Here is a 21,572-nt window from a genome sequence, read left to right as displayed (position 1 = left end):
ATCAGATCAAGAGTATTATTCCCTCTAGTTGTCTCCCGAACATGCTGATGTAGAAAACAATCATTCAATAAACCCACAAAAGCCTTGCTAGTGTGCGAGTGACCAACCCACAAATTTCAGTAAATATCTGGGAAATTAAAATCCCCGATTATAAGACTCTCTGATTTACTGGCCCACTATTTCCCTGTACAGTATCTTATTATATTCATCAGTCATAAGGCCTATTGCACACTCCTACTCTCAATTTTGATCTCCCAATGCTTATGTCACACCAAACTGACTCGGCACTGCACTGTCCAGCGATGTCGACTGGCTTCACTTCCTTGGATTTTATGTTTTTTTTTTTTAACTAATGGCATAACCCCTTCTCTCTTCCTATCCTGTCTATCCTTCCTGTACACATTGTACTACCCAAATTCCAGTTGTGCATTCCTTATATCTGTGTGACACCACATCTGTGATATCCCAACAATATCCGCCTTTGATGTTTTGAACAATACCTCAAATTCATCAAATTTATTTACCAAACTCCTAGCATTGGAGTATACGCAAGTATACATGCGCCTGTTCCTATTCTTAGCTACCCTAACACAACCCATGCGTTTTCTTGTACCGTAATGACTCCCAGCAGTCTCTGAAATATCTTGCATCTTGTTTTCCAGGCTTCTGCTCATTCCAATAGAAGCAGTGCAAGAATCACTTTCATCTCTGCCAGTGGCTACTGTTAATCTATTAGTCCTTGTACCCCCTCCCCAAACTAGCAGTTTTCCGACACATCTAACACTGCCTCGATAGCATCAGCAAATATTTTTGCACCCTTTCTATTTAAGACAGGAGCTAGTTTAGTCGTCGGCAGCGACACCCTAATTTTCCGAGACAAGGTAAGGAGTTGTGCATTGCCACTTTGATTACCTCTATCCTACTGGCTTGTTATTTGACTGACTGGAGCTTTTCTTTTACCTTGCACAAGTCTTGTCAGCCTCCGTTGACCTTGCATTAAACAGCTGGTAGTACGCGACAGTAGCATGCGAAAACCCCAGAAGATTTGCAGTTTCCGAAATATTTAGTTAATCTTGGACGTTTATCTAGTTATTGTACCAATCAGGATATACCCGAGAGAAAGTCATAACGACGCGTCTAGCGCAAACTTGCCATGCCATCTGCCAAGTCACTTTACTGTTTCGCAGTATCCATTCTGGCACTAAATTACGCACATACAACATCCTTAGGCATCTCTATCTCTGCCCACCTGCTTTATTTTTGCATGGTACGAATATATGAGTGTTACTGAAGAGGAGCTCCATTTCATGAAAAATAATAGGTGTGCTTAATGAAGTGGCAGCTCTACATTTAGTATTAATATTATTGCCTTTGTTTTGTTAATTGAAATAATATTAATTTCTGCTATTTTTCATTGCAAATGTATAATGTTTTGGCTGCATTATGGGTTAAAATATACATTTGTGAGCTACTTGGAGGAACTAACCACTATTAATAGTTTTTTATGAGAAAATGCGCTCAGAACAATCGACTTAACGAACAAGCTTTTGAGATGAAATCTGTTGGTAATTTGTACTACATTAGATGCGATAAAATGTGATATCCACTCTATAACGAACGTTATCAGAAAATTGAGAAATTCAAGAAATTGCCTTTGTTTTGATGCCCCTTTGCAGGCCTCTGTTATTCCCTGATATTTTATATTTCAGCCTCTTGGTTCTCCTTTTGCCTACGAGTGTAATACCTTACAAAGTGTAAGGTATTACACCTGGGAAACAGTAATCCCAAAAAAACTTATCACTTGGTGGAGTTCAACTAAACCCAGTACTGGAGGAAAGGGACTTGGGTGGTACGATACGGTCAGACATGAAATTCTCCGAGCATTGTAAACAGGTTGCAAGGAACTTTTGAAAGTAGAGATAGGGACGTGATAATCCCATTATATAAGGCTTATGTTAGACCACACTTGGAATACTGTGTTCAAGTATGGAGACCGCACCTAAAGAAAGACATCGAGCTTCTTGAAAGGGTGCAAAGACGGGTAACTCGCCTGGTGAGATCGGCAAAAAGGCATCGTTATGAAGAAAGACTTCGAATACGTGGGTTTCAGAGTTTGGAAACTAGACACCTTAGAGGAGATTTGATTGAGGTGTTTAAGGCTCTGAGAGGCATCAGTAAAATGAATGAGGACGAAATTTTCAAGATTATAAATGATGCTAGAACTAGGGGACATAAATTCAAGTTACGGGGAGGAAATGTTTAGACTGGACTGCAGGAAGTTTTATTTTAGCCAGCGAGTTATAAATTACTGGAATAAGTTGCCTACGTGGGTGGTAGAGGCTGACAGTTTGGGGAAATTCACAGGTCATCTGGATAGTACCTTCAGGTGAGGGAAGCGCATAGGATGATAGGTTTAATTTCCTTTTCTTTTATTAATTATTTATCATTGTTTTATTCGGGTTTTTTTTTTTTTTTTTTTGGCTGGTGCAGCATATGCCGTAGGCTTTCTCGCACCCATTACTAATACTATTTACAGCAATTAATTAATTTTAGTACAGATTAATGTGTTCTTCTTCTTTAATGTGCCGTCTCTTTGCAGAGGTTGACTGTCATCTTCGCAGTGGATGTACATGAGGTAGAAGCCCTAAACTAGCGCTCGTTACTCTGATCAAACCACTCTGAGGTTTGCTAACAAAGCTTTCCTTCTTTTCCCTCGACTTGTTTTTTCCATTGATCTTGCCTTGGATTATCATTTTCAACATCTTATATTTGTCATTCCTCATTATATGTCCTAAATATTTTATTTTTCTCTCCTTAACGGTGTTAGTTTTTTTTTGTCTTTTTCTTCATTCGTCTAATTATCTCATCAATCCATGAAACTCTTTAGCATTCGTCTATAGTACCAAATCTCAAAAGCATTTAACTTATGCTTGTTCTTTTTTGTCAGTGTCCAGGCCTCAGCTCCATAAAGGAGGGCAGAAAAAATATAACACCTCAGTACTCTTGTTCTTAAGATCATCCTTATCCCTATTCAGTATCTCTTGGTGCTCAACAATATTTATAAATTTCCTAATTTCATTTCAGGAATTTAGGAAATTTAATGCATTATTTGTTTGTATGATTTAATGTAATGATTACAAGACTCAAGAGATACACCGATGAGCCAAAACATTATGACCACCTACCTAGTATGATTTGGTCCTCCACATGCAGCGAAAACAGCTCGTACCCGGCGAGGCATGGACGCTATAAGATTTCTAAATGTGTCTTGTGGTATCAGATACCAACACGTAACCAGCATATCCTTTAACTCCTGTAAGGTCTGTAGTTGAGACGTCGCAGATCGGAGTTGCTGTTCCAACACAAATCACAGATGCTCGATGGGATTGATGTCTGGGGAATTTGGAAGCCAAGGCAATACCTGGAAGTCTTCCTCATGTCCAGTCTCGAACAATCCAGGCGGTGTGGCATGGCGCATTATCCTGCTGAAAGAAGGCACCGCCAGAGGGGAAGACCGGTGCCATGAAAGAGTGTACCTGGTCAGCAATGATGTTTGGGTAAGTGTAAAGTGTGTTTAGGTTCAAACGGCACCAGGGTTCCCCCCCATCTCCGCGTAGTTTTCATTGTCGTGATACAGTACGCTGTAAAGGCCAGAGATTTAAAAGTGAATGGATCATGTGGTGTGTAATGTTGTGTACCGTTGTTCTTCTGGCCTATTAGCCACTGGGACCCAACGTTGCCCACACTTAACCTAGGGGAGGTTGACCAGGTACACTAGTTTTAAAATTTTTATTCTAGCAGGTCCTGCCACCTAATTTCCTGAGATTTCAGTGGCTAGGACCTAAAAAAGAAAAAAAAAAAAAAAAAAAAAAAAGCTGGACGTCAGAGAGCCCGGTGCATGGATGACTGAACCTAGGATATGCCAGCAGAACATTGCTACCACCGGCTTGTTTTAGTCCCACGGTGCATCCAGACTCTATCACTTCCCCAGGTAAACGATGCACACGTACCCGGCCGTCCACGTGGTGTAACAGCAAACGTGATTCATCGGACTAGACGACAGTCTTCCAATCACTCAAGGTCCAATTTCGATGCTAATTTCGCGTGTCCACTGTAGGCGCTGTCGCCGGTGAACCGTGATTAGCATGGGCACTCGGAGCAGCCTGCGGCTACGCAGCCCCATTTTCAGCAGGGTTCGATGTACTGTGTGTTGTGACACATTACTTCCCATCACTAGCATTCCAATTACCGGCTAGTTGCGCCACAGTTGCCAAGTACCATCCAGGAGAGTCTTTGCTCACCTCGAGCATCGATGAGCCGTGGTCGTCCAACACCTCGCAGGCGGTTCGCGGGTTTCCCCTCCTCGGACCACTTTCGGTAGGTACTAACCACGGTTGACCGTGAGCATACCACCAGCCGTGCTGTTTTGGATATGCTCTGACGCAGTCGTCTGGCCATTACAATTTGGCTTTTGTCAAAGGAAGCGGACTTTTTGTCAAAAGTCCGCTTCCTTTCCCATCTGAAGAACAAGAGTAACACTGATTAAGGGAGTTCAACATCAGGTGTTTTTTATACCGTGTCCCGACCCGCGCATGCGCCGTAGTTCACCTGCATTTGCTTCGATTTGCATAACTCTCGCTGGTCAATGTTTTGACTCATCAGTGTAAATGATTAGCCTATAAAATTAATAAAATTGGAGATTTATGGGAATAAACAAAATAAATGTATAACAACAAGAGTAAATTAGATAAAACTAATTATATGAAAATGAACTGATTAGCAGGAAAGTCTGAGGTCCATTTGGAACTCAATCATAAAAAAGATATCCATTGGCAAATCCCAGGAAGAAAATCGCATTCCGAATTGACCCTGTCAGTCGACGACGTAGGGTTTCTAGTTTGTAGAGCTAAACAACCATGGAATCGCTCGTGTTGCATTAGAATTGAACCACCGTTTCAGCCAGAATTTGTTTTCTGTATTCCTTTTCAAAACATTTTACTTATGTTTATTTCAAGAATGTTGCAGAAATTGATGGTATTGGAGTGGAACATTATGAAATACATGTTAGGCTTTGAAGTGCGCTTCTGTAGGTAGGTACTAACCACGACTGATCGTGAGCATCCCACCAGCTGTGCTATTTCGGATATGCTCTGAGTAGTAAAGTCGTAATTTTGGTCTCTTCTTCTCTTCCTGCTACATTTTTATGACAGTTGTTGTTGTTGTTATTTGGTTTTTAGAAGCATTAGCAACTAAGGCCATATTGCTCCGGGGATATGCGGTGGTCATTCCCTGACCTTTCCGCATCCTCCGTATTTGGTGGTCACGGGCTCGAACCCCGGTCTAATCAAGAAGCATGTGCTACGCACTGCTGCTCCTGCCCACCTGGCTACGGAGGCGCCCCTTTTTATGACAGAAAAAGGGAAACCAAAATAAGCTATCAAATGTGGAGTGGCTGTTTGATCTCACAAACATTAAGTCATTTAAATGCTCTTAATTAAAACTACAGGGAAAAGGAAAATTGGTCTCTGATTTGTATGGCGACATTAAATAATTTTAGAATGTTATTATATAAATCCCAAATTGAGCAAGACAATTTAATTCACTTTGAATATTGTTCTAAGCTAAAAGAGAAACATATTTCCAAATAATTGTTACTTCTCGTTATTACAATTACTTTTTTGACTAGTTTGAAAGTAGATCTGCTGATATAAGATCACATGAAAAAGACTTAAGCTTGTTTGAGAATCCATTTACTTCTATGACTGGAAACTACAATCCCGGCTTGCAACTTGAAATTATTGATCTACAAGCCAAAACATGGTTTAAAAAATAAGCATATGGACTGCGAAAATAAACTACTTGAATTCTACAAGACTCTCCCATCTGAAGGTTTTCCTCTAATAAAAGAAAATGCCATGAAAATGGCTATTTTGTTCAGGTTAATGTATGTTTGCGAGAAAATCTGACGCATGAAATTAAATAAATATTTAAAAAGAAACAGAATAAAACCTTTATTCCGCATTGAGAATTTGCGTAACAAATTTTCAAGCTAATTTTGAACAATTATCTAAAAATATCCAGCCTCAATCGTCTCATTAAATGTTACGTTTTGTTCAGTAAATCTTATCGCGTATTGTACTTAATAAAATTTTCAAATAATTTCAAGTTTAGGTGTATCGTTATATTTATTTATTCACCCTAATATTGAAAAGCAGTGATGTTTTTCAGGATGTAAATTTTCTTAAGTGAGGATTTAAAAGCACAAGTAAAGTTTTTTTTTTAAAAAAACAAAAAGGAAGTCATATTTTTATAATTTTAATAAAATCTAAATAATAAATCACTGACATCGATTTGTTGCACATAAAGTGTTGGGAATTTGCATTTTTTATATATAGCCCGAAAATAAAAAAAAAAAACGGTAACATGAAAATAGAAACTTCCTTTAGCATGTAACAAGATGAGAAAATAACTAATTTTTCTCGATTCACTCGTGCGGCCTGCAAAACAAATCTAACTTTGAATATGGCCCCTGTACGGGAAAAGGTTGGCCCCACCACTGCGCTGCATGATAAATTTTATATCTTATTGTATCATAACCACTAGGTAGTTTTCGTCGTGAACCACTTTTCACCCCTCTCCTCCGAGTTTGTCAGTTTCAGGAGACACGCAATATACAAATAATATAATGACTCCTCATAGTCTTGAGTGCTTACCAAACACAACAGACTCCTCTCCATCTGTCACATGTAACTCCTGGATTTCCGTTTTCAAGGGAAGAAACAGGATGTAGTTAGAACCATTAACTGGATGTACAGTATTTTGAAGTAACATGGCTTGGTTCTGGTCATTAACCATCCCTTTAAGCCATGAAGGCTGTAGAACTTCACTTGCTAAACTGGTTCACCCCGAAAAATATCCTTTAATGATTACCTTCTGTTTAATTATTTTTAAGTAAGCCCGCGATTCAATGATCTTACCAGTGTTCAAATAGTGAAACCACTAGATCTTACAAAGTTTCCTTAAGAATTTTTACAAAGTTTGTATAATGCATTTCATGTGGAACTGTACCAAAAGCTATGCTAACATTAAGGTAAATAATGTCAGAGTTGTTTTGGTATAGTTGCCATCATCTCTTCACATTTCCTTTGTGGAAATGCGAAACATGATGGGAGGCATTAGCGCTTCTCCAGTCCAGGGAAATCGTCCGGGAGTCTAATATGATTTCATGAACATTCTCAACTGGCTGATGCACTCATGGTCAGTCTTTTTTAAGACTAACTGGCTGTATATAATCCAGTCCTGGAGCCTTAACTTCCGTCAGCCTCATTTCTGATCGATTCCTTTTCGAGATTTTTATATCACTTATTTTACTCCTTGTCGCTATACCCCCATGTTTCGAACGGTCTCTCAACTGTAAATATCGTTGCAAAGTACCTGTTCAACTCATTTGCCATTTCTGTACTTCTATGATTCTTCACTTCGATTAAGTAAGTGGCTTATCTGAGTTACTCTCTTCTCTTTTTTGCATTCATTCACGAGTAGAACCCCCTTTTTTGCCCCCAATCTTAGCTCTCTTTACTAGTGATTTACACCGTCAGTTGTTACATTAGCATTAGCATTAGTAGAGGCATTTGATGCAAGAAAGCAAGCTTATGCAGCATCAGCCAAAAAAAAAAAAAAAAAAAAAAAAAAAAAAGTAACATAAATAAATAAAAATAACCACTTCCACTTCACCCCTCTGTTCGTTCGAAATACCTGTCCAGCTGAGCCTTAAACTTATTTAGGCTATCAACTTCCACGACAAGGGATGGAAGTCTGTTCCATCCACCAACCACCCGCTGGCTAAAGGCAAATTTCCGCACATCTATCCTACATCTGTCTTTCCTCAATTTGAATTTATGCCCTCTCAGGTGATTTTTCTGAGCTAGAGGAAGAATCCCATCAGCATTGAGCATGCTCAAACCATTCAAGGCTTTGTACACCTCTATCAGATCACCCCGCTGGTGCCTAGTTTCCAGACACTGTAATTTGCAAAACTTAAGCCTTTCTTCGTAAGAGAACCCCTTTGTCCCATTCACCAATCTAGTTGCCCTTCTCTGTACTCGTTCCAGCAGCTCTACATCCTTCCTGAAATGAGGCCTCCAGGCCTGTATACAGTACTCTAGGTGTGGCCTGACCATTGCCTTATACAAGGGAATAATCACCTCCTTATCCCTGCTAGAAAAATTCCTATATATCATTGACAATACACCATGAGCTACCCTTGCAGCTCGTCTGCACTGATCAGAGAACTTCATATCTGCCTGCACCACCACCCCCAGGTCCCTTTCATTCTCTACCACTGTCAGTGTAGTACCGTATAATTAGTGTTTCGAGATAGCCTGTTACTGTCCCATGCATTTTTCTTTTGCTAAATTAAATCCTAAGCCTCTCTTGTCATCCATTTTTGCATCATTCTTTTTCATAACTTCTCCACTGGAACGCATGTGTTTGCAATTTCCACGATAAATTCCTTTAATACTTCCTACAATGAACTCGCTTACAATAGCATATATGAGTATTTTTCTTTCCAGGTAAAAATAACAAGAAATAACTCCTACTGTAGTCCCTTCTTGAAATTGATGCCAACTCCTTTTCTTTTGAGCACAGAAATTTCTCTGGACACTATCCATGTTATGAAATGTGGTCATTAGCTGCTATTGGTTTCTGCACTGTAAAATTTTTTACGCAATCTGGACCATCACTTATGGTTCTACTATCTAGTTTAAAAGGTTCGAGAATACAATAATAACCATGCATTTAATATCAATCCAGAGATTTGTCGTTCCATCAAATTACTAGAGCGTAAGTGTTTCAAACGTAGCTCAACATGTAATCTCAAGAATTCAACCAGTTGACTTATTGGTTTCGCAGATGGCCTTAATATATTGTACCAAGGAAAATGTATTTAAAAGTTGTTTGACGTCTGTGTTTTTCCCATATATAAATACAATTTATGATGTAAATAACATTACGTTGGGAAAGGTCGAAATAAAAGTTTGAAATTATTTGAACAGAACAGAATGATAAAGGTCCTATCAAATATAGATTTGTTCTCCAAGTTTATTTTGCCAGTATAAAAGAAAGAAAATAGCACAAGTTTGCTCTCTGCTCTAATTTTTCACTTACTGGGCTTGGTCCCATAGAAGCCAAGCTAAAGTAATTGAGTCAATATTAATATGGCATAATGATGCAAGGAAGCGAACTTATTCTGCATCATCCAAAAAGAAACCCTTATATATTCTAGTCATCGAAAAGTGCTTGCACTTCTTCCGTAATTTTTTTAAAAACTCTCTTCTTCGGCCATCCCTTGCAGGCAACTTATTCCAAACGTTCTAAAAACGCCACCCGATTCTTCTCTAAGGTTTCACAGTTGTTTCCTCAGGTTCTTGTTTCACTCACGTCGTCATGAGAATATTCCTTTCTCATTCATTTTATTATTTCTTTCAGAGCATCTTCGTATACTTCAAATAAATCCCCATAAGGTGTTTAAGTTAGTAAACCGCAGACCACAATTTACAAGCCGTTCTTAACAGGGATAATACTTAGCGCCCTTCTTTCCACCTTCTTTAGGAGTCGTAAAAAACTTTCTTTAGATCTGGCCGCTAGACCGGGAAACAATATTCCAAAGTGTAGTCGCACCATCTTTATAAGACAAGTTCTATAAAGATGTCTTCATCCATGGAGAACCCATGTCCATCTCATCCTGAGTCTATAAACTACCCCTGGGTTTCTGTTTACCAAGCGCATTTGGTAGCATTAAATTTTAACTACCTTTTTTCAGGCCATACTTGCACTTGCAGGTCAGTCCAAATCCTTTTGAGGCAGCATATCTCGGTTCTAATAGAACCATCCTCCAACCATAAGTCTTTAGAAAACTTTGACAGCTTTCTATATATTCCCACATCAATATCATTTAAGAAGATAAAAAACAACAGAGGTCAGAGCACTGATCACTAACATATCCGCACTTTCTAGGACATTCTAAGAATATCCATTTATGACCACCCTCTGTCACCTTCCTTCAACGAAAAACTAATCCACTGATTGATCTTCCCTCTTATTCCGACTGCTCTACATTTATACAATAACCTCTCATGGGTAACTGTATCGAAATCCTTCCAAAAAAAAAAAAAAATCAAATTAAATAAGGTCAAAGTTGTTTATTACATCCAATTGCTTTATAATCATATTAGAGTAATTTAGCAGGTCTGTCAGGCAAAATTCCCCTTCATGAAACCATGATAGGGATCGTGCTTATGGACGTGGTCCTTTACTGTGCATTTAACCACACATTCCAAAATCTTACCAAACCACAAAAGTGAAACTTAAAGAGTCTACAATTGCCCATCACTTCTTTAACCTTATGGACTGGGGACACACTGGCACTTCTCCAGTTCAAAGGAATAATCCCTGAATCTAAATGATGATCCCATTAACATTCCTAGTGGTTGGATCCACTCACTTGCCGCTTTTTTCAGTATAACTAGACATACACATCTGCTCCTGGAGCGTCATAGGCTCTCGCTCTCTTAATAGCTTTTGTGACAGGTGCTTCTCTGTCGTTTTACTTTACAACAGTTCAATCCAGCTTCACTATTCTTTCCCCCGGCACTAATGTGGTTTCAATAGTAAATATAGTATCAAAATATCTGTTCAACTCGAATGCCATTTCGACTAGATTGTCCATTATACCAGGGAGCCTATCAAATTTACTTTCTGAATTCATATACCTATGAACAGCACTCTTTTCCTCGTTCTCTTTGCCAACGATTTTTCATTTTATCCTATCAGTCGTTGCATTACATATTTCCTTACAGTTATCGCATGAAGAAGTGTCACGCGATAGCCAGTGACAGTTAAATCTTTTAGTTTAATTAGCTGAACGCCACTGTTTTGCTCAAACAAGTCTGTTTCAAGTGGAGGGAATGTGTTTATGGCTTCCAGAAAAATCCCTTAAACATTTCCCATAATGAATTAGTATCAACTAACACCCAATAACTGCAGTTAAAGTTTAAGAAATACCAGAATGTACAGTAAACCACCCTTCCTGTGATTAAAGCCCTGACCTTTTCCTTTGATCTTTCTTAGATACTGCCCATTTTATGATATTTTCTCGCTGTTCGATTCTTAAACTATCATAATTTTGATACTGCTTGGCGAAATTTTATAATCCTTGGCGGAAACTATGTCAAGGACATTTTTACCCTTCCCCTTGGCTTTCACTAACGTATTGAAATAAATAGCAGTCATCTAGCTGATTCAAGAAATTGCTCTTGCTATGTGCACTGCATGTCCACGATTTACTATCTATAAAGAGGGAAATTGAAGTTTCTCATTATGATGATGATATTTCTGTGGAGATGGTGAGTCCTGTTTATGTCATTATATTTCCCGATTTATGCAGACGTGAAACAAAGTTGTAACCAGAATAATCTACGAGAGATGATCCGAAATACTAATATTTATAGATTACGTTTTAAGGAAGAAAGGACTGAAGCTGAGTTTTTCAACAGAAAATAAAAGATCAATACATTGAAAATTTTCACTCTTCTAATGTTTTGCTGTATAGCTGTTGGCTTCTCTAAACGAGAGAAGTAGTGTATTTAAAAGGTTCTGGTTATTTTGAGTTCTTTTATTTTATTTCCTCAAGTGTTTATCTTCTCATAAGGAGACTATGATTTAAGGTGGAGCGCATAAGCAATATGCTCAGGCAGTTCTATTTCACTGACAGGTTTCTACCTTTTGAAGAAATGTCAGCAGTGCAGCAAAGTTGACGTAGACTTTCTGCAATTCACCACGAACAAAACGTTGTTCGTGGTGAATTGCCCATAAGTTGTTTAAGGATGTCCCTCCCACCAGCATAATTTCTCTGTGGTCATGACATGTGACGACTTGCTCAGTGTGTTTGATCCACGAACTTGAACTTATGCAGCTATGTCAGCCGTTCGTTCTGGTAACGGTGGAAGCTTGGCTTTTGTTAGGTTTGACCTATATATATATATACCATGCATCTTTTTTATGTATATAGTGTTTACACATAACTATAATGTAACTATAATTTCTATTGATAGTTAATATATTGTATCTGTTTCATATAATTAATGCTAATATATTTTGTCACTACTTTATTTTAAATCATTTTATGTATTCTACATCGTCCCCTGATACTAAGATAATCAGAATCTTGATGTTGAGGATCCTTGGTATCAGCAATCTTTTAACTAAGTTAGATGTGAATCTCCTGGACTTGGTCTGCCGTTAAGGGAATGTGCTAAGCAATACAATAAATACAGAGTGTCCCAAAAGTCACTGAGTATTTTGGTAAAATCCGGTGAATTTGAGACGAATAACTTAATAGCGTGATTACAAGTTTATTTTTATATAATAATCCAAGTTTGAAACAGAAAAAAAAATTTATTACATACAAAGGTCAAGAATTTAATTACTGTTTTCCACGTGTGCCCCTGCAAATTTCAAATCGCTCAGCCGCGTTGCGGAACACATTTGCGACCATTTCAGGGGTACTTTCATGTACTGCCTCCCGAATGCGTTGTCTAAGATCAGGTGAATCTTGAATCTTCTTGCGATAAACCTTTGATATTATGAAACCCCAAGGAAAAATATCCAAGGGAGTTAAATCGGGAGAACGCGCCGCCCAAGGTCTAGGTCCTACACGCCCGATCCACCGATTCGGAAAGCGCCTGTTGAGGCATTCATGGACAGTTCGAGCGTAATGACATGGTACCCCTATCCTGCTGAAACACTACACTTGAAATAACACCATCAAGAAGTTGGGATTCAAGAAACTACTGAAGCATATCAAGGTACGCAGTTCCTGTGACTGTTGCTTCTGCAAAAAAGTAAGGTCCATAAATTTTTGACTTCGTCATCCCAAGCCACACATTTACTTTAGAGGCTCTCTTTGCCATTCTGTGAACTCAGATGGTTTTTGAAAAGCCCAGATATGACAAATGTGGCGATTGATTTTACCACAAGTGTGAAAAGTTGCCTCATCACTAAACAAGATGTGGTCCATTAAGCTGTTATTTTGGATTTGATCAAAAGGTTCTGCACACATTGCTGCTCGACATGGAAAATCTTCATGCAGGTCATGCAAGATTTGGACGTGGTAGGACTTTTTCATCAGTGTCGAATGCAAAGTTCTGTGAACTGATGTCTTGGGTATGTTCAGTCTTCGAGATCCTTCTCTAACTGACAATTTTGGGTCCTCTTCGAATATTTCTCGAATTGATTCAATGTGCTCACGTGCTGTCCTTGGGCGTCCACATCTCTCCTCGTCATGCACAGACCCAGTTCTTTTAAACTTATTCACCCGTGCACGAATCGCACTGTCTGTAGGACCAGGACTATGAAATCTCCTTGAAAATCTTTCCCTAATTTCACAAAACTTCATTCTTTTGATGCGGGATGTAACAAGAAAAATTCGCTCTTGAACATTCATCATGAATTATGGGTCTGAAAAGAAAGCATTAAAAAAATTAATAAAAATTATAATAACACCTCTAACACATTACAAACACTTATGTTTTATGTACAAAAGAATAAATATACTTACCGTAATGAAATTTATTAGAAAATCACACCGTTTCACCAAAATACGATGTGACTTTTTGGACACCAAGTATTTTTAGTTCAGTAATGATTACTGAAGTACTTTGATCATCACAAAGCGACTGAAAACAGTGGCTTTGTGATGATCAAAGAAACGAATGGGCAATAAGATACAGAGAAAAGGAAATTCTCAGTTCAAGCATATATGTATCTAATTTCAAAATGCAGTGGTGGCTTTTTGAAGAATTGGTTTTTGTTATTTTTTACTAAAAATGTAAATAATGAATTATTAATGAATGAAAATCCATTTATATATCATCACTAATGTCACCCTTGGGGCAGCTTATCGGCTAGAAAGTTCTACATATAAAATATTTCACAGCATTTTTTTTTTCCCCCAACTTACAGCAAACAATACATTTTCTAAACCTATTCACGCTTGAAAAAAAAATATATAAAATTTTGCACATATTACAGACACAATTAATGTAAGGGTTACTTACTCGTATTTATTTACGAGCCGTGACGATTGTAGTAAACAGCTAACAAATTATTTGCACAGCCTGTTCTTCAATGCATTCTTATTATTTGTACTTATTTCTTACCAGACGCTATTATAAATACGTAATTTACTAAATGCTGGAGATTAAGATGGTTTGAATTTACTTCATTTAGCTTATTGATTTAACAGTTCCTAAACGCATGAGAATTTTTCAGAATTTGCTTCCTAAATGACTTGTGGTTGCAGAACTTATCGAATCATCTCGATATTCAGAGTTGAGCATGTCAGCCATATTTATATTACAATTGTTTTCTATTAACCAAAAAATAACCATGAAATATGTCTTGCATTCAGTTTTTATTAAAATCCAGAAGGTAATCCAGTTGAGATTTCCTTCCCACTTTCCAGTGAGGCAAAGACAACTTAGTTGATTTCAATCCTAAAACTGAGTCCTGTCTTATATCTCGCAAAAAGGATTCTTCTGCTCCTATGCTTATCTTTGGTGACACTCAGATTTCTAGGCAAGATGATATATCTCTTTTGGGGATTACCCTGACTTCTAATCTCTCTTGGCACAAGCACATTACGAATATTGCTTCCTCTGCATCTAAAAAACTTGGTTTTCTCTTTCGCTCTCGGCATTACTTTTCTTCCGGAAAGCTGCTCACTCTGTATAAATTGCAAAAATTTGCCCTGCCATGGAATATTGTTCCCACATCTGGAGTGGTGTCCCCAAAACCTCTCTCAGGCTTCTTGATTCCATTCAGAAGAGGGCAGTTAGGTTAATTAATGATTCATCTCTAACAGAGTCTTTCCACTCGCTGTCTCATAGACGTACTCTTTCTGCTGCATGCCTCTTCTACAGATACTTCCATAGGCACTGGTCTTCTGAATTGGCTTCTATAATTTCCACTCTCTCTTTCAAAACAGTCTGAACACATGCTGCCGCCAGCCAACATCCATTTACTGTCCAACTTTTCATCTTTCTCGTTTATTCATTCAACTGCCGTTTTCTGGAACAACCTTCCTTCATACGTATTTCCTGAAAATTACAGTCTACAGAAGTTCAAGTCCAATGTCAACAAATATCTTCTTTCGTCTTCTCAACCTCCAACCAATGCACGGTACTAAATACTATAGGTTTTAATACCTGTCGTGTTTGGAGTTTTCATTAAAAAAAAAAAATTTAATGTATTACAAAAAACGTTGAGTGAATGACGCCGTAGCCTAGTGGTCAGGCGCGCGGGTGCATAAGTACACGTGCCTTGAGTGACCGTGGTTCAAGCACCGTGACTACTGAATACGGTGCTGTTTCTTGTATTCTGTCTATCTTGTGAACTCCTCTGACCGTTTGGTCGTACCGGAGTATAAACAGAAAATTTATTTATGTGCACTGAAGTGAAAACAGTTACTTTTCATGTTATTAATATTCATTAACTAATAAAAAAAGTATACCACCTATTTATTTTCATTTCTATTAATAGTAGAATATGAAAATAAATAAATTAATATAAGAAAATGTCGAACTCGCTTGTAGCGAAGTTTTCTTGTACATAGATTCTTTGATCACAACAAATTTAACACCAGAATTCGATCCTCCCACACCAACCTTGAATGACTGCAAAATCCTTGCACTACACAAAAAAACTTGCATGGGGAAAATGATACGTGTGAATATACAAGTGAGGGGTCGGCAACCTTTCAAGGTGGTGTACCAGGTTGTCTAGCGGGTCCAAAAGTGGTGAATTTTTGTACCTGAGAGAGGGGCGGGGTGTAAGTAAGCCGCTTGCTATTGTTTTGCGAAAATAGGTGCATATTTTGTGAATGGAGTTTGGTTTGAAAAGGGTAAAAAGTAAAGTGCAGCCATTATCAACCCACTGCAGGATGGAAGCCTCCTCAACAATTCATGCTAAGGGAAATGGACCATAATTTGCCACGCTGGTCCAGTGCGGGTTGGCAGATCGACCGTATTCAGCAGTAAGGGGCTTGAACCCCGGTCTACTCAAAGAGCGGTATTTCACCTAAATCCCCATTCACAAAAACTTTTAACGGACTAAAGGGATTTCATTTTGGATTTACAAGAAAGTCTCCACAAACGGAATTTCGTAAAATTCCTTATTGGAAAGATTAAATGAAATCGTAGTACAGTCTGTTACATAAGTGAAAAGTGTGATCAAGTACGAACTATATTTGCTACTGAGCTATATAAATGCATTTTCTAGAAATATCGAGCAGCAGAAACTAACAAAAAACACCTGTGATTTTACGTCTATTAGTGGTAAATTATGAAGGAAATAAGCACAAATATATAAAAATGAAAGCAAGATGCTTCTGGCTGAAGGAAAACCTCCGCCGTCTATCCTGCAACCATTCTTCCACAATTTGAATTTATGCCCACTCGTGTGTAGTCTGAGAAAGAGGAAGAATTCCATCAACACTGAGCTGGCTCAATCCATTCAAAGCATTAAACACGTCAATCAGATCACCTCACAGGTGCCTAAATCTCCAGGCGCTGCAATTTGCAGGCAGAACTGGAGGGTAGGTATCTGCGAGGTGATCTGATGTGGTAAACTGCAGGAGGAAATGAGCACAAAAATATAAAAATTAAAACAATGGCTGCTTGAACAGTAATATTAATGTGATATCAAAGAAAAGTTAGCCATAAGCGAGTAAGCTTACCACATGTCCTGATAATTTCAGCATTTGAAGACGACGAGCTGGATTGTGCAAGACCTTTTTGAATGTTGATGGGAGAGGCCATATACTTCGCCCATGCTTAAAGCCTCTTCTGCATCCAGAAATGATTACACCCAAGATAACAGGTTGAATGAATTGTATTTTACCCATCAATTCACAGTTTACAGAGAAAAGTAGGACACCAAATGAACACGATAAAACTAATCTCTCTCTCTCTCTCTCTCTCTCTCTCTCTCTCTCTCTCTCTCTCTCTCTCTCTCTCTCTCCCTCTCTCTCCCTCTCTCTCAACACCCACAAAAAATGATCCTCACCTTACTTGTCTGTCGTAGCCAGGTGGGTCCTGATGATTGTCCATAGGAGAATCCATTATGACCGGCAAAATTTCAAAAGGGATGTCGGGAGGCGTATCTGGTGTGGCTACGCTGTGAGGCTTCTGGCACTCGAAGAAAGTCACGCGAACTTTGGACGGGAAGCTCGGCGAATTGTCTCTATAAAAAAAAAAAAAAAGAAAACAACAGGTAAATATAATTTAGATAATTTTTAGATACTGCAGCCGTTAATGCACTTACAATGTTCAAGCGACCACACACAAGAATTGAAACAGTACAAGTATCACACTTATAATTTGTAAGGAAGCAGGATGTGTGCATTTATATCCAAAAGCGAAACCACAGATTCTGGGCCCCCCACCACTCACGATATCTTTGAATATGCTGTCCCTGTTCTTTCGAGCCGTACCAATTTTTTTTTTTTTTTTAATGAAAACCCCAAACACGAGAGGTAGTAAAACCTACGGTACTTAGTACCTTGCATGGGTTGAAGGTTGAGAAGACGAATGAAGATATTTGTTGACATTGGACTTGAACTTCTGTAGATTGTAATTTTCAGGAAATACGTATGAAGGAAGGTTGTTCCAGAAAACGGCAGTTGAATGAATAAATGAGGAAGATGAAAAGTTGGTTCTGTGACTTTGAAGTTGGACAATAAATGGATGTTGGCTGGTGGCGCATGTGTTCGGACTGTTTTGAAAGAGAGAGGGGGAATTATAGAGGCCAATTCAGAAGAACAGTGCCCATAGAAGTATCTGTAGAAAACGCATGCAGCACAAACAGTACGGTACGTCTATGAGACAGAAAATGGAGAAACTCTGTTAGAGATGAGTCATTAATTAACCAAATCACCGCCCCAGATGTGGGAACAATATTCAATGGTAGGGCGGATTTGCGATTTGTACAGAGTGAACAGCTGTTTGGAAGAAAAGTAACGCCAAGAGCGAATGAGAAAACCAAGTTTTTTAGATGCAGAGGAAGCAATATCTGTAATGTCTTGGCACAAGCCAAGACATGTTATTTGGTTTTTAGGAGCATTAGTAACTAAGGAGCATTTGGTTTTTAGGAGCATTAGCAACACTGCATATCCGGGGATATGCAGTGGTCATTCCCTGACCTTTCCGCATCCTCCGTATTTGATGGTCACGGGCTCTAACCCCGGTCTAATCAAGAAGCGTGTGCTACTCATTGCTGCTCCTGCCCACCTAGCTACGGAGGCGCCTTCTCAAAATGGCAAGTTGAATGCAATGTGCTATCATCGGCAAAACTATGGATAGGATTTCCAATCAATGGAAGAAGGTCATTGATATACAAGAGGAAAAGAGTGGGGGAAAGAACTGAACCTTGGGAGATAACCAGCATTAGTGGAGAAGTTAGAAGATAGTGAGCCATCTGCCATCACCCTCATTGAGCGGCCAGAGGGGAAACTGTATTGCCAATTACAAAAAAACAGTTGGCGAACCATAAGGTGGAGGCTTGTTTAGAAGACCTCTATGCCAGACACGATCGAAAGCCTTTGCGATGTCAAGAGCAACTGCTTGTGTTTCACAGACCTTTTCCATTCAATTTGTCCATAAATGGGTAACATAAGCCAGAATATCACAGGTGGATAGACACTGACGAAATCTATACTAGCGATCGCTGATCAGATGGAAGGTTTCTAGATAGTTTAAGAGTTGGCGGTTAACTGATTTGTCCATTACTTTAGAAAGAGTAGAAGTAATTGCAATGGGACGATAACTGGATGGGAGGGATTTGTCACCCTTTTTAGGAATTGGTTGGATATGAGCAAATTTCTAAGCAAAAGGAAAAACACGGCAAAGAACAGGAATAAGTTCAGGAGCACAGGTTTTGAGAACAAGTAGAGAAATACCATCAAGACCTGGAGCTTTCTGAGCATCAAGATTCGTCAAAATCCTTCTGACATCCTTTTGACCGAAGACCACAGGAGGCATTGAATGGAGCGTGTTGGGAATGGGTTGACATGTTTTACCAAGATCATTAATAACACGAGTTGGAAGAAAAATGGGATGCTAGCAGGTCAGCTTTATCCTTGGCTGAAGTGACAATAGAACCATCTGGTTTTCACAGAGGTGGACAAAAGTTGCGGCCAATAGCTTTGGCAAGAGACCAGAATGCTCGGCTACCATTACAGCAAGAAGCACATTTTTTACTCTTAACCTGCTCAAAATCTAGTTTGGATTGATTAATAACTGCTTTACAATTGTTGCGAGCTCTGGTGTAGGCAGAAAATGAAACTGAAGAATTGGAAACAATCCAATTACGATATGCAACATTCTTCTCTTGAACAGCCTTAGCACATTTATTGGAAAACCAAGGTTTAGATAAAGGACGAGATTTTAAAGTCGAGTGTGGAATAAAGGATTCCATTCCTTCAAGAATAATTTCACTGACACGATTTGAGCAAACGTTGACATCAGAAGTTTTGAAACACTAATCCGACCAAAGAAAAGAAATCTCGCAGGTCATCCCATTTTGCATTCTTGTAATGCAAAACAACACTGGGTTGGGAATAGCCATGAGATAAAGGCTCCACTGGAGAAGAGACAATCACCAAGATGCGATCTGAGGTGCTTAAAGGACCATGTACTTAGACAGGTTGTTTGTGAGAAAAACATCAAGCATGTTGGCTGTCTGGTTAGGATAGTCCAGTATTCTGGTAGGTAAATGAATAATCTGTGCAAGGTCATTAGCAATTGCAAATGCCTCAGCATCTCGACCAGCTGGGTCCGTGTGACTAGAAAACGGAAGCCAGCTGGAGTTGTGAACATTAAAATCACCAAGGAAAATTACCTCACTGTTAGGAAAGTTGGACTGGAGAAAGTCAAGTTGCAAAGAGAGGAAGTCAGAGTTCCAAGTGATTAATGGAGTTGGGAGAACAATAGAGACAACAGATGAATTTGACAGAATGAGGTAGAGATTTTAAGCCAGAGAAGATCGAAAAGGGGAGATTCCAAATTACCAACTCTCTGAAGGGAATATCGGAACGGACATGTGCACAGGTACAACCTTTGAAGCTAAAAGAATCATGCAGCGAATAATTTGGGCAACTTAGATGAGCAGTGGTTAAATCAACCTATAACTGAGATTCTGTCAGAAAAAGTACATGGAGTTTGGCACACTTTATAAGTGGAAATGGACATCACTGAGATTAGAACATCACTGAGATTATCACAAATATTTCACGTATATTTGCGAAATGAACTAGGAAGTGTTTGGGAGGTTTAGATCTTTTTGCAGATAAGTTTGCTCTATTAGTTTGATCATTCATGGTGTAATCAATAGTAAGAAAAAGTGGGGAGGGGAACATGCTGTATGAAGTAATGAAAATTTTGGATATGGGGTACACACAGGTCCTTGACATAAAGTGGCCTCCACAATTCCCCCCGCATACACACTACTGGGACTCCCTCCAGTCACTATCTGGTAGAGTAGAGGTAGCAAGATTATAGATTAGCTCATCCGGAAGCCTCCCAGAGAGTTACTAATAGGTTCAGTCCTGTGTACTAATGAGCGGCCGGCCTGCGAACACCGTTTTAGTGCTGTACCCTCGAAATGTAAGGAACTTTGGATCTCGCCATGGTGTTCATCATAACCTCAAAAGACATCAATTATACTGCATGATGGAAGAGGTGGGGAAAGGTTGACCAGAACTTAGCTCTGGAGACCATGTATTCCACAACTTCAAGCCACCAATAAGCAAAGTGGTGGTATTGCACCGGTTGATGAGTGTCATCTACCACCTAGTAGTGCCTGGTAACACAGAGCGGCGGCATTCCTCCGTGTGGTGTGGGCGCCGCACCTAGACCCCTGCTTACGTAAGTTCACATCTGGGTGGTCACCCACTGTGTTTGCGCATTGGGATTATACCCAGGATTACTAACAGTCTCACCATCGTGAAGGTGCAAGCAGAGGATTTGGCTATCACAGACCGTCCTGACTTCACCGAAATTGGGTCCACTTGCCTTGTGTGTCACCCGAATATCAGTTCCATCAGCGTTTTAGACTCCCAGGTAGCAAGCACAACTTGTCTGGCATATCAGAGAATGTCTGCGACCACCTTAAGGACCTTAACAGAATTCAGGCATGGTGTGAATATGGCAGTTTCGCCACTGTTCATATATCTCTCCAAAACTATTTAGGATCTCAGAAGCCTTCTTTGTATTTATTTTAATTTATTTTTATAATAATTAAACTGATGATTCTACAGTTCATTTGGAATTTTTTTCCAGTTGCAACATGGAGAGGAGAGATGATCTTCATCAGTACACTGCACTTAAGGACGTTGGTTTGTAGCTTTCAATTCTTTCTCGTCCAGTTAAAACAGTGGAATATACAGGCAAAGGGAGAAATAAAATCTCATAAACAGCGACCAAAAATTTGTTATATTTAGTTTTTTTTTTTTTTTT

The 21,572-nt window shown here is 39.0% G+C and overlaps 1 protein-coding gene across 2 annotated transcripts in view; it reads right to left on the bottom strand.

Annotated features, from left to right (window-relative positions):
* LOC150081043 (uncharacterized) overlaps positions 1-21,572 on the bottom strand; it is a 242,446-nt gene that overhangs the window by 56,980 nt on the left and 163,894 nt on the right. For both annotated transcript variants that reach the window (XR_016547426.1, XM_090381898.1), the window contains exon 3: positions 17,125-17,301. Coding sequence is in view for 1 of the 2 variants with exons in the window: in XM_090381898.1 (XP_090238024.1) it covers positions 17,125-17,301 (177 nt within the window). In the remaining variant the exon portion in view is untranslated. The remainder of the gene's footprint in view (positions 1-17,124; positions 17,302-21,572) is intronic.

This window comes from Mastigoproctus giganteus, chromosome 9, assembly GCF_048544385.1.
Source record: "Mastigoproctus giganteus isolate SK-2022 chromosome 9, ASM4854438v1, whole genome shotgun sequence".
NCBI classification, from domain to species: domain Eukaryota; kingdom Metazoa; phylum Arthropoda; class Arachnida; order Uropygi; family Thelyphonidae; genus Mastigoproctus; species Mastigoproctus giganteus.
The sequence above is the reverse complement of the archived record's forward strand: the minus strand, read 5'-3'. Positions and strand labels throughout refer to the sequence as shown.